General features: G+C 37.3%; 2 protein-coding genes across 2 annotated transcripts; both read right to left on the bottom strand.

The window, feature by feature from the left end:
* Positions 1-1,096: 1,096 nt before the first annotated feature.
* On the bottom strand, positions 1,097-4,884 carry LOC141828437 (replication protein A 70 kDa DNA-binding subunit A-like). The gene is made up of 3 exons (XM_074715865.1): positions 4,806-4,884; positions 4,412-4,703; positions 1,097-3,581 (listed from the first exon to the last, which is right to left on the bottom strand). The coding sequence occupies exons 2-3, from the start codon at positions 4,687-4,689 to the stop codon at positions 1,259-1,261; spliced, it is 2,601 nt and encodes an 866-aa protein (XP_074571966.1). The 5' UTR covers positions 4,690-4,703; positions 4,806-4,884; the 3' UTR covers positions 1,097-1,258.
* Positions 4,885-7,655: 2,771 nt separating this feature from the next.
* On the bottom strand, positions 7,656-12,927 carry LOC141828058 (telomere repeat-binding protein 2-like). Its single transcript, XM_074715411.1, has 10 exons — positions 12,644-12,927; positions 11,255-11,457; positions 10,400-11,183; positions 10,060-10,269; positions 9,934-9,981; positions 9,751-9,830; positions 9,179-9,423; positions 8,665-8,973; positions 8,511-8,574; positions 7,656-8,043 (listed from the first exon to the last, which is right to left on the bottom strand). The coding sequence occupies exons 2-10, from the start codon at positions 11,348-11,350 to the stop codon at positions 7,804-7,806; spliced, it is 2,076 nt and encodes a 691-aa protein (XP_074571512.1). The 5' UTR covers positions 11,351-11,457; positions 12,644-12,927; the 3' UTR covers positions 7,656-7,803.
* Between the last annotated feature and the right edge of the window lie 1,485 nt (positions 12,928-14,412).

The raw sequence follows: 14,412 nt of genomic DNA, 5'->3' as shown, positions 1-14,412 counted from the left end.
ATGTATTTTCTAAGAAACTGATTGTAGATGATGTGAGATTAATTATACCTTTTTTTAAAGTATGTATTGTAAAAATAATTAAAATCAAAATGAATCTTAATATTTATTTTTACATGAATTAGACTAATAATTCACCAAATGGAAGTTGACTTTTATTTGCAGATTTTGAATTTTATCCACCAAATGAAAGTTGAACGGACTATTCGTTTCACAGGCGACTTTTTCCTCAGATTGACCGGAAGAGCAATGACAAAATCTAAGTTGACTTGAATACAACGTTCGTTTTCAAAATCCTTATATGAACATTTCCGTTTTTATTATTATCATAAAGGATACATTAATTGTGCATGTGTATTAAATTATTCATATTTACTAATTTAGAATATGTTTTGAAGAGAAAAAAATCATGTAATAATGAATCTATTTAAAAAGAATATTCATACTTTGATAGAGTAAAAAACAAATATAATTTGAATCTAAAATATTTAAACTGATAAAAATAAGTATTTTAATAAAATTATTTAGCAATAAAAACCTTCATAACTTCCAAATAGTCGTCAGCATACATCTTAGTAAGAATAGCCTAATCTAATAAAATGAAGTTTAAGTCAAACTTACCATCTTTCAATAGATCAAAGGTATAGAGATTACAAGCATCTATTATTTTCATTATCATAAAAAAAGAACTAAAAAATATCATAAAGACATCCTAATTTTTCTTTCCAAACATACCTCTCTTCACCAAAGTCAACCATAACAACTTTGATCAAAACTTATTAATTAAAACTGCTTCAATATTATTTTAATGCTGCTTTAAATCTAGTAAAAATTACTAACAATAGTCAACTACTGCAATCTTAATTAAAATTAATAACATTCAAATATTTTTAACTAACATTCAAACAATTGACCAAACTTGTTTTAACAAATTTGACCAAGAAATGTTTAGATCAACATTTGTCAAACTGTTCTCTAGTATTTTAGCTCTTGACTTCGCTTAAATAAATCCGAGAAAACGTTTCGACAAAATTATTATCGAACACAGAAATAAAAATGTTTGACAGGAGAAAACATTACAGAAGAAAAAAAAACATGATGCATCAAAAGCTTCTGAAACGCCTATCAGCAGTTAATTTGGCAGCTACACATCAACAAAATGGAAATTTGACTGTACAAAAAAGATCGTAACGATGCCAAAAGAAAGCTGATAGATCATTAGAATATTACTAACTGCGTGGAAAAGTATGAAGTCGAAGTTTCAGAAGCCACCTATATGTTGCCTGGTGAATCTTCCTGATGTGCCAGAACCCCCATATGCTGTTGTAGCAGCTCCTGCTCCAGGGCATTCACTGGCCCAGTGCCCAGGTTGATGGCACTTGAAACAAACATTTGAGCCAGTACTAGGGTATCCACCACCAACCGATTGGGCTGGCCGACTTACACCGATTGGACAATTCTGGAAACTGTGACCGTGGCCACCACAGTTGTTGCAGGGTAGTTGAGCTTCGTTTCGGCTGAAACTTTGCTTGATGGTTCCACCATAGTCATTTGCATACTGCACTGATTGGTTTGCTGGTGCTCCGGTTCTGTTGTTAAAGGCACTATAGTTATTGGTAGCAGAATAGATACTACGATTCGACTCTACAGGGTCATATGAAGAGTTGGGAATTCCAGAGGTTGGAGCAAAAGTTCCAGGTGTCACTGTGGATGCATTAGGGTCTTCAGTTGAGAGTCTCTCAATCAGACCCAAAAGGTACCTGCTCTCAGAGGATGGATTTACTCTTTCGGCTTTGACAACAGTTGATTTCACACGTTGTTCATCGCTGAATGTCTCCTCTTTAACTTTCAGCTTGAATAAGTATTGATGGAAGATCACTGTTCGAATAATTTCTGCAAACTTCAAGTCATCTTGTTCCTCGTATTTCAACAAGTAAAGTTCCTTGGCAGTGATGCCCAAAATCTCCTCCCCACATTCTTGGAATGCTGTAACCCATGTCATACCTGTATGGTCCTGGATCTGAAACTGGAGCAGGTACCTATAGTCGCACTCGGGAAAGCTCTGGTCGCAGCGATCGCAGTGCCAAGTGCCATCTCCGTTGTTGTTGACCTTTTTATTGCATGGCCTGTCCCCTACCAGTAATGGGCATGCAGTGTAGCAGAAATTATCCACTTTTATGAATGTAACTGTTGACTTAACTGTTATCCAGTCAGGTTTTTCCGATCTTCCCAATCCCTCGTCCTTGATCTGTGCAACTGTCTTCCGAACATCAGTTCTACCCATGGTGGCCGTGTCTCTGGATATTGAAGGAGCAGCCATAGCCTTACCTTCTCTATTATACCATTCTCTCAATCTGTGGGCCTCCATAAAATCAGGATTTATGAACAGTTGACTTGAATTAATAGTACCAATAGACTTTCCACTAAAATCACTAACTCGACCAGCTTTAATCGCCAATATAGGATTCACACCAGAGTCACACATACTTTGCAGCTGCTTACCCTCCGTGCTACAAAAATTTCCCCACAAAGTCACCTCAACACTACGGCCAGACATGTCCTTCAACTGAAGAGTTTGCTTATTAGTTTCTGTGCCATTTTTCCTCATAATGGAAACCAACGGATTTATTGAAGTCACAATGCCAATGATATCAACCATTGAATTGTTTTCCAAGCCTTCAATTTCATTTATTGGACGAAAGTTGAACTGTTGCTTTGGAATGGCGGAGTCTTCCTCTAAACAAGGCTGAATAACTGATTGAGATTCTATAAAGATTTCATATTCATTGTTCAGATGATTAAAGTTCTTCTGTGCAGGCTTCAAACTACCTTTAGAAATCAGGTAAACTTTCCCAACCTCAATCTGGTCATAGAACTGATCAGCCACTGCATTGAAGCAAGTGCAACGGACCTCTCCACCATCAGAATCCAGCAGATCAAACGAGAAGACTTTTCCTTCTCCTCTAGGATTATTATACCGCCTAAGGTCGCCCTTGGCTGTCACTCTTGCCTTAATTGTCCATCTGCCCTGGTAAGGATTCAAAGCAGCAATTGGGATGATTCGAGCAGGAGCCTCATTTCTCGCTATAGGTCCTCTATTTGAGTACATTGGCGGGGGCTGCTGATGAGGACGCCCATAAGAATTGGCAGGGGGACGAAATGGTCCAGCTGATGTTGGATCAGACCTCTGGTTCTGGTTACCACCATATGAATGTGACTCAGAGAACCGCCCTATACCCTGTTCGGCTTTTGGGTGTACAATATCAATTTTCCCACCACTCATATTCCTGCCTGACACAGGACCGCTGCCATAATTAGCACCGATAGATGGGTTATTTGCCATGGGGTCGGTCTTCTGATGCAAAGAAGCTCCACCGGAAACATTCTGCCCGACAATGGGAGTAGAGGAGCGCATGCCATAAGTTTGAGGATTAGCTGCAGCTGTAACTGGTTGATCTGGACCCAGTGACTGAGCAGGCAGTGGAGCACGGATTTGTGTAGCAGCGCCATTATCATACATTTTGGGTTCTCCTATAGCACTGCTATTACTGACAAGGACTTCCAGGTTGATGACAATGATGATTCTGGATATTAGCATTACATTAATAAACACAATTAATACGGAAGAAGCTATAACCATAGTACACGGAAATAACATAATTTGACCAAAAGCAAAACAAGGAGAAATTAAGTACTTTCTTTACATTCATTAAGAATAATACATTAGAATCACTAGATTAATGATCATCTACTCTTTATTTAAAACACTGAAGCACCATGCTGCTGTAATATTCCTAATAAATGGATGAACAGTTGAAGACTCATGTTGAGAATAAACACTAGAGGTACTTGCTAGAGGTAGAATGTACCTTTTCCTAGCTATATTTCACATCTTTAGAGTCACTATATCGAGCACTGATTTCTTTTAGCAGCATCACTAATGATATCTAATCAACCCTATATCTACCAAGAATCCACCAGATAAATAGACAATAATAGTAAGAGAAAAAAAAAACATCCCTACTAACAATCCACTAGCTCGAACATAATCTTGCTAACAGGAAATCAAGAAATACTCCTTTTCTTGAGTTTATTAAGCATAATAACTTAGAAAGTACACGAAATAAAAATCATCACTTGCCTATTTCTGGAGCTAAAATGTAACTGCTACCGAGATCATCTGACTAATCACTGGAAACAAAGCCGATAACTATTTGCAACAGAAAAAGGCATACTTTTTCTTATTGTATAAAATTCACAGCTCTACTCGTTAGCATCGAATTGTGAGCACCATTACCATTTCAACAAATAAAAATTCTAAGATTTATTCTGTGTCGCCTCTCAAAATCAAAAAAAAAAACCCCTAGAGTACTAGAAAGTAATCAACCGGACACATAAAAGGGAGAGCACATACGTGCGGTTCTGGATGACGTTGCAGATGAACTCATTGAGCTGGACGATGGAGTACTTCTGGAGCGTCCCCGACTTAACGAGACCATTCATCTGCGTCGCGAGCATGGCCTGCTGTATATGAGCCCCGTCGGACAGCAACATCCGGTACCTCTCCGTCGTGTTCTGTTGGGTGTTCACCAGCCTCAAATCCCAAACCTGCACCACCGGCTTGGCGCCCTCCTCCGCACGCCCCTCCGATACCGCCGCGATCGCCCCCCGCGTCAGATCCACCGCAGCCATCCCGATCAAAAACCCTAAAGCCCGAAACACTTCAACGCCGATAAATCGCAACAGAGAACGAGATTGGGAGGCGAAAAGATCGGGAAATGGAAGCGGAGAAGGCGGAACGATCTTACAGCTAACTGAAAAGCGTCCGGGAAGTGTTCGCCTCGCCGATTCGCCGTCGCCAATTCCTTCGCCGATGCGCTCAGAGACCGGAGGCGAGCCCTAAAATCAAGCGACTACGTAGGAGAGAGAAGGCGAGTGAACCGCCTCACTTTTTAGAGGGAAACCAAATTAAATCGAGCTTTGGACTTTTGAGTTCCGGCGGGCTCATCGAATGGCCCACTAAGCTTGTTATTGGGCCACCAAGTCCATTCGGCCCATCTTACTAATAGGCCGAACCGGATGCTATTCGGTATGATTGGATCGAATTAAAAATCAATTTGGTTCATCATTCTGTTGCATTGAGTTTGGCATCCGTAGTCTGGGGCATAACTGAGTTGGTTACGACGCAGCAGAGTTGTAGAAGAATTGCTTTTCATCTCAAATTTAGGTGATTGGATTTACACCAATGGAAATCATAAATTCCATACACAATACACAATATAGATATCTCGATTTTTCCTTTACTCTATTCATTGGTGCTGTTCAGACCGAAAAATTTTCTCATTTGTATTTGTTCGAACTCATGATTTGAACGAGTCGCACATACACCCTAGTACTTTTTACAGAAGAATTTGGCTAAGGCGAGCGAATTCCACCATTTTTATTGGAGTCTTGCATTTCTATTAAGTTGTTTAATAGTTGGCATGTCGTATATATATACGTTGTATATATAATTAGAAAATAGAATGGAAAGGGTTCGAATCGATCTTAACCTGATACCGAAATCCGGCGATACCCTCCTACGTCGAATTTGGCTATTTATGCCCGGAGCATGATTTAGTTGGTTATTGATAGACAAATTTACTGAAATGGGGTAAGGGTGAAATCTTGACGAAGTTACCGAAGAGTTTGGCATTCGATAGTGATCAGTTGATTATTGATAGATACCTTCTGATGGTCGTAGGGTTTCTTTCCTATTTATTTTATCATGGATGGGCATGAGACTGACTATATGAGACTGCTAAATTCTATTTTTTATTAAAGAATTTGACTATTCATAACAAACATTTTTTATAATAATAAATATCCTTATTTTTGTTATCGTCAAAAACGTATCTAATGTTGTAAAAATATCAAAACAGCACTTCGTCCTAAATTTTCCTTCTAAATTATCCTTTTTATTCGACCAATTTAACACTAAAATTGTTACAATAGTTATAATTGGATTAATTTTGACTAAATTTGAATAATTTTGATAAATTTGAAATAATTTTAATCAAGAGTAATTTTGATAGACGTAACCTAATTAATGTTAGAACAGTCTGTGACCAAAATTCCTATAATAATATTAGAATAATTTTAATCAAATTTAAATAATTTTAAATAAGTTAGAGCAATTTGATTAATGTTAAATTAACCTTCGAATAGTTTTGATAGCAACAGAGTAATTTTGATTGGCTTTGTAATGATTTTAACTAAAACTATTATAATATTAATTAGATTAGACGACAAAAGAGGATTTTTTAAGATAAAAAAAATTAAAATGGAGCATCTTTTAATTTTTTTTTTCAAGTACATCTCTCAATATATATTGAGTTAATATGATAAGTTATTTTTGTGATTTTAATCACAAAAATAATCTTTTATAACATAGAATAAATACCCAATGTGAATATGTGACCTAACTCTTCCTGGTAGAATATTCTACGTCGACGAGAATTGTGGGGACAGGATTGCTCTTTTATTTTTTATTTTTTAATAATTATTTGTGCCTTGGGCTCAATTAATGTAAGTGGTCGACTTTTCTTTATTCACTCATCGGATAAATTTTTTTTTATAAAATGCAAACGATTTTTTATTCGACAGTCAATATCTCAAATTTTTTATCCCATCAGAGAAAAATACCCTATAATACATTATAATTAGAATTTGAGAATGTTTGAGGAATCTATTAAACTCGTTGCCACTAAAGGTGTAATCAAATCGAACCGAGTTGAATAGTAATAGATTTGAGCTTGGCTCGATTGGTTTTCCCTAAGCTCGAGCTCGGATCGAGTTCGATTCAAATTTTATTTCTTAAGCTCGAATTCAATTTATAATGAAATTAAATAGTTTACAAATGAGATTAGTTCAAAAATAATATATATATAAAAATTAAAATAATTTAATTCAAACTCAACTTGTTATATATATATATATATATATATTCATAAATATATGAGTAGCATATTCATAAGTTTCTTAACGAATACCTTCACAAATGTCTAAATAAATATGTTCATGAACTTACGAATCAAATACTATTAAGTTCGAACTCGATTCAATAATATTTTCGAGTTCGAAATCAAATCCAATAATATTTTCAAACTCAATTTATAATAAAATTAAATAGTTCACGAACGAATTAAAAAATATATGAGTCTTTTAACGAATATATTTACAAACCTCTTAACAAATACATTCACAAAGATCTAAACAAACATGTTCACGAGCTCACGAACAAAGACTCAATAATATTTTCAAACTCGAAATCAAACTCGAACTTGTTAACTTAATTAAATAAACTCAAATAATTTTTTTAAATCAATATCCGAATAGCTCACGAGAAACTCGACCGTTGACCACCTAATTACCTCTGCACCATGCGGAGGGGAAAGGGGCATGCACTTTTTTATTTTTAGCTAATGAATGTTTAAAAGAGTACATTAATGTAAAGTTAGAAGAAGAAAAATAATGAATCCTCCAAACAAAATGAGTCACTGTTAACGTTTGAGAAAAAGGAAAGAAGCAAAGAGCAATTTGCTTATTCCATCAGTTGTTTAATGGGTTTCCCTGGATCACTGGACAACCATGTACAACAAAGAGCCAAAGAAAGCCCCTTCCCAAAATAACAACAGGGGAAATGATCCTAGCTTAGAAAAGAATAATGGTGTGAGCGAATAACATTAGGATTACACAAGACTAGTTTATTTTAGTTTTTTTGTGGGGGAATTTTACATCGATGAATCATATAAAACATCGGTCTTCTCAGGTTCCTACCGGTTCCAGCAAGGAAGAAGAAGAAGATGATGATGAGAATTGTTGGTTCGGGTCAGAGGAGCAAAGCAATGGTGGAGGGGGTTCTTCCTTGATTCGGAGCTTGGCCTGCTGCTGAGACCAGTAGGCTTGGGCCGAGAGAACCCGGTCCAACAGCTCTTGGGGCACCGGCTCACCGCGCCGTTGCTGAGGGGAGATCTTGGCTGTGTGCACCAGGGTCTTCCACTTATCCTGGTTCGATCAATGTCATGTTAGATTCAACCAGTTCAACCGATACCGCAACGGGTCATAAATAAACAGACCAAATAAAATGAAAAGTGGTCAAAACTTCTGGTAGATCCACAATAATTAGATTGGACCAGTTGACTTCTACAATCAGTAACAAGAATGGCACGTTTACCATATGGCACGGCAGCATATGGAAAACATTGCAAGTGGATGGCATTTGACAAAATCCAGAATCAGATTCTTGTCGTCCACTCTGTAAAACTAAATGGATTGAACATTTCCTAACATAATGGTGTTCAAGTTTGCTACTTATGTTTAGTAAACAATCATTACTTATCGAAAGATCATTTAAAAGATGCACTGGTTTTAATTCAAAATTGTTTACTTGGTAAAACCGGCACATATCGAGGAAAAAAATGAACAAAGACTTGAATAACTAGTAGGGCTAGTAGAGATGGTATAACAAGTACCTTGAGATCGACATATGTTCGATGTTTTGCAGTGTCAAAAGCTCGAAGCTTGACATCTCGCCACCTGAGAATGGATGGAGATAGATGAAAGAATTGATCAGGCTTGCATAATCATTGTTGGATCATTTGGAAGAGAATTGAACAGCAAAGAGACCTTCCAGTCCCGAGCTTTTCGACTGCCTCCACCAGTGCTTCCACTTCGGCAACTGAGAAGGGTCTCCTAATTCGTCGCTGAGCATGCTCAAGATGCTTCGGCTTGCAGAGAGGAACCACAGCAAGTGCTTCTACATTCATGGCTGGAAGAGCAACCAAAGCCAGTTTGTTTTCAGTTGTTTTATCTAGTGATAATGTGTCAGTCGGCGAGTGAATGGAGTCGTGATCGCTTTCATGGCAGGAGGTAAGTACAGGTTGCGGAGAGGCATCAGAGGGATCTCGATCTATAGGAAGAGAAATAGGAGGTATCCTGGAAACAAAAGGAAAAAATGCAACTACATCATTAAAATGATCAAGCTTACATTTTCTTCAAAACAACCAGGAAAACAGACACAATTAATCTTATAATACATGAAAAAACAGCTAGAGAATTTTCCGGCATTGTCAAGAATCACTATAGAAGGAAATAAGGTCAATAAAATGATCCAACTGCGAGGATAAGATCATCCACATACCTTGCTAATGGTTGAACTGCATCATCGAGACATAGAAAACGGGAATTATCAGAACTTGTTAGTGGTGGTGCTGTTTGAGTTGTCGTAGGCTCCAGCGTGAATCCCAAGCTATCTAATGCATCTCCATTAGAAATACCAAACTGGCATAGTGTCTTGTTATCATCTCTAACCTTCTTTCCTTGAAGGATAACACCGACATGCAGTCCACCTTGAAGTATAGCAGTCACTGCTTCCATAACTGCCCTCTGTATAAAAACATACAGATACTTTCCTAAAGCCATGAAGGAAATCGACAGGGATACAAAAGATGGACTGAATTTTGAACTGAATTAACAAAAGCAAGCAAATCAAGACATGTTCTACAGAACTAGTACCTACTAAAATAGTTTGATCCCTCACCTCAAGTTATGCTGCCATTTAAGCCACTATCAAAATATTGAACCAATTTCCATCATGTTAGCACCATGAGGTTTAACAATTTGCGAATATCCACAGTATTTATTTGAGTCTTATAAAAATTCATTAATAGCATGTACACTAAAAGGCTCACATAAACATATTGAACAATATACCTTCAAGGAACCGACTGTAGCAGTCTCAGGGATCTCGATATAAAGTTCTGGAATCTTAAAAGATTTTATGCTGAATTTCACTGAAAAAAAGAAGATGGAACCCCTTATGTCATGTTGTTCTAGTATATGAATGAAAATGACCAATTATTATAGATTATTTATCTAATCAACTATGATAATCACCTGATTTATATGAACTTTGCTCCGCTTTAGTGGATGTTGCACCATTTGCTGCACAAAAGCATACAAGATTACAAGAGAAGCACAAAAAAACTAGCAAGAACTGTTAACTTTGTCAGTGTAATAAACCTTGAATAGCAGTTCCACGTGGATCATGAGCTTCTAGCTTGTTACTATCCTTCTCGCACATATTGGAAACTTTCATTCTAAAGAATCCTCCATTAGATGCTGACACTGGGCAACGTTCAAACAACTTCCTTCTCTTGAAGTAGCTTCTCTGCGTTCTTTGACGAGTGTAACACGTTTTCTTGTCATGTATAAAGGGCTTCCTTTGTATATCTGGGCGGGGCATATAATCAAAGCTAGTAAGCCAGGCCATAAAAATGGCATAATCAGAAGCACTATTTGTAAACTTGAATACGAATCAATTTGGCATTACCAAATAAAGAAACTAAACATGAATGCATACCATGATGAGAAATCTGGCCATACTTCGACATATTTATGGCTGCTTTCCAATACTTAGATGTGGAGAACTTCCGTTTTCCACGATCTCCTATACAATTTGTTGGCCTAGACGCCTTATTAGTAATAGTATTAGGGTGAGTACACCCAGAAGAGTTGTCGTCATCATCTCTATGTACAATGTGTTCCATGCCACTTTCATGTTTGGGCATTGAACTACTGCAGGGATTATCCCTGCACACTGGAACTCCAGCGCTACTGTCAGAACTGGCTGGAGCAGGAGGTTTGACATCCAAATCCATAGGATCCTCCAAGCTGTACATATCCATAGCATCGAGTTCTAACCTATTTTCAGAAGACTTTCTTATCAAGCCAGATCTGTATATGCCAGCATAAGCAGAACAACCAACACTGATTCCACTGTTTGAGAGCGCTGATCCTCCTGCAGCAGTATCATGTATCTTAGACTTCATCCGAAGACCAAGCGGTTCTAAATGTTCCGGTTTTGAAGCTTGTGGGAGTTCATTTGAGGCATAAGTCACTTGTTTTTTTATGACAACCTCAGGGGCTAAAACAGTGTTGCTTAACAAATCAGGAATTTCAGTTTTTAGATCCTCTTTATTGCATAACAGATCCAGTTTAGCCACCTCCTTAGATCTCCCAATAATGCAGGATGGGGAGAGAGTAGAATTCTCACTCTCTGATGACAACTTCCCAGCTACTGCAACAAGCAAATCAAATGCACACAACTGCTCATCATCACCTCTCTTTCTGGCCGAGCGCTTTCTCTATAATTGGAAAATCTAGGTTACCAAGTCTGAAAAGGCAATTGAGAGATAAAAATTAAGTACTAATTTACCTTTGTTGATTTCGGAAAGTGTGGAATAGGAGGAAGCCGGTAACCACCGAATCCGTTATCCAATCTCTTCTGAGACACCATATCCCAAAGATTCATACCACCAAGAATCTTATCCCATTGCTACAAAACATCCTCGATGCATCCGTAATCCGTTTCCAAAACCAAAATCCTAATACAGTGAATCTGTCACAACCCCCTTAAATCTGCAAGCGCAACAGAAGAGAATTGACATATTGGATCGACTTCAATCAATGAGAAGACTCCTGACGTTTAAAGATTGAAGAGAAAATTTCTAAAATGATGTATTATTACAGAACATTAATACTTTAAATTCCGGGCACTCCAAACATCTAACCGATAGGATGTCACGAAGGAAAAAACAACTAAATCATGTAAAACAGCTTGATAAAATTTGATTATTCGCAGATCTAATAGAATGTCTTTAAAGAAGGTTACAATCGGATTTCTGGAATTGTATAGTTCTGAAAGTGGACTGAGGACAATTCCCAAATCTTAACGAAGAAGAGATTTCTTAGACTACGAAAAAATGTGTTGAAAATCTCAGCAAAAGGGTTGATAGGGAGGTTTCCTTCATGAAAAATGTTTTTTTTTACAGGATATCGCAAAAGTTCTTATGCCCCGTAAAATCGATGACCCAGAGAAGAAACAGATTATCGCTAGAAATCTGACGTCAGGGAAAAAGAATAAAAACATACAAATAATAGAGAAACACAAAATAAAATTGGAAAGCATAAAGCAAATCCGATCCAAAACCATGAGAACTAATATCAATAACTCCGATTTCTTCCGAAAAAAATTTAATTATTATTAGATCAAAGATCTTGCCAGCCTTGCACATGGAGCTATGAGCTATCTTAGATTAACCCATATTCTAATAGAAACAAGTTAATTGAATTCAAGCATCTACCTAGATAACCTGCAAGAAAAGAATGAAAAAAAGAACGTTTTTTTTTTCAAATCCAAGGGGGAAGTTCAAAAACCCTGAAGCTAAATGACGAAGACAGATAGACCTGCTTAGGGATCCGTGCGCCTCAATAAACAACATATTTGCAATCAAACAAAGTTCATTAATCGGAAGTATCGAAACTATATTCCAAAGTTCAGATCGAATTTGCATAAGACCAACGGGATCGCTGCGATGACATCGAAATTTCGCAGAAATCAATCCCCGATCTCCCGTCCAACTAAGCAAATCCCAGGGAATCACAAAAGAACCATCCACAAAAGGATCGATCCACACCCGATCGTCATACAAAACACATGAAATCAAAAGCTTCGAGCAAATCCGCGAAAACGCCAAAAGTCAGCTCTTTTTAAGCCCATCCGACGAATCACGGCCGGAAACGGAACAGAAGCCCGTGTTCTCACCTCCAAGACGGCGACTTGGGGTACAACCCGCATCCAGATCTCAAAATCCTCCCTCCGATCGTCGGAAAAATTTCAGAATTCCGGCGAATTCCTCTTCAGAGACAGATCGAACAGCTCCAGACGGCAAATTCTCCAGATCTCAAACGAAAACAGAATTCGCGAACGCCTCCATTCCCACCTCAAATTCCCATTACAGCTCCCAAAAACCACTCATTTCCCTCGACAAAGAGATTTCTAATCCATTCTCTCTCTCTCTCTCTCTCCAATCGATCCCCAACCGTCAAAGAAAAGAATAGAGAAATAGAGATCGCCAAAACCCCTCAAAACCCATTTCTTATACCTTTGACCCATCCACCGGCCGAACCGGTAACCAAACCGTTTAGCGCCGGTAACCTCTACCTCCCGTTCTTCATTCCACCTCTAACCGATTTTCTACACGTGTCTCCACCGACGATCAAACGATCCACCGTTTTTCACTACTTTCACGCTTCATGGCCTACCATAATTCTTTATATAATTGCGAATGGATAAACATTATTCGATCCACACTCTTAAATTGGGGTTTTACATATTAATTTCTAAAATGAGATAAAATACATTAATTAAAAGTTTAATGACGTCATTATTGTGACATGAGCCACGTCGGAAAAAGCGGCGCCACGTGGAGGAGAATGGAAGGTCAGTGGGCGGCTCGTTGGATGCCATTATCCAATTAATTTTTTTTGTTTGTTTTTGTCCGCAGAATTATTTTTAAAAGGAATTAATTAATTTGTGAGGTGAAGATTGAAATATTGGCGATGGGGCGTCACTGTCGCCGTGTGGATTTGACGGACGGGCGACGTGGCGAGAGAAGAGCCACCAGATTTGACGGCGCGATAAGGCAGAGTTTGACGGTCGGCTGTGTGGTTGGGAGGGAAGGCACGTGGGCTTAACGGGACGAGACGGGCGGGGGCCTGTTGACGGAGTCTGCCGACGGCAGAGGAGATAACTGACACGTGTAGGGGACTGAGGGAACTAGGAAGGACCTTTTATTGTGGGTTACTTTCTTCACATGCTCCCCCAACTTTGATCAAGTAGGGGATCAAGTTTGATATAAAAAAAAATAAAAATATATAATTTTGATCAAAATTAATTAACATTAGTTGGAAATTATTTGGACAACAATCAAAAAGTTTTTTATTTTTTTTGGAATCATCAAATGAATATTTTTTTATTTTGCAATCAAAAGAACGTCCCCATCAACTTTTATATTTTATATAGATTTAATTATCCTCAAATTTAATATTTAACATTATTATCTCCTATTGTGTATATATATAAATCATAATTCTTATTATAACTACTATACTATCTACTTATCTTATTCAATAATATTCACGTTATAACAATTACAAACTATAACTATTATAACTATGATAACAATTATGAAAATGGTAACTGCTACAATATTATAATATTTACAATTTCATAAATCATAGTTATTACAATGTAGACTTATTGTATTCATACAATTAGTTAGTGAGATCGATTAGAGATTTAATGCGTGTAGTAAGAAATGACAATATCGAACAGTATATTAAAGAACAACTATATCTATTTTAAGAGGATTGAGGGGCGGAAAGCTCGTTTACTTGAAAATTAAAATTCTTATAATATAGGATGTTCTTTTTATTTTTGCCCTAATTATTTTAATATTAATTAAAATTAATACTAATTAAAATTGTTACACCTTATTAATAATATATTTATTATAACAATTTAAGAAATAA

The sequence above is a fragment of the Curcuma longa genome, chromosome 4, assembly GCF_044706935.1.
Source record: "Curcuma longa cultivar G26 ecotype Majalengka, Jawa Barat chromosome 4, ITB_CL_G26_1.1, whole genome shotgun sequence".
Lineage (NCBI taxonomy): Eukaryota > Viridiplantae > Streptophyta > Magnoliopsida > Zingiberales > Zingiberaceae > Curcuma > Curcuma longa.
The sequence above is the reverse complement of the archived record's forward strand: the minus strand, read 5'-3'. Positions and strand labels throughout refer to the sequence as shown.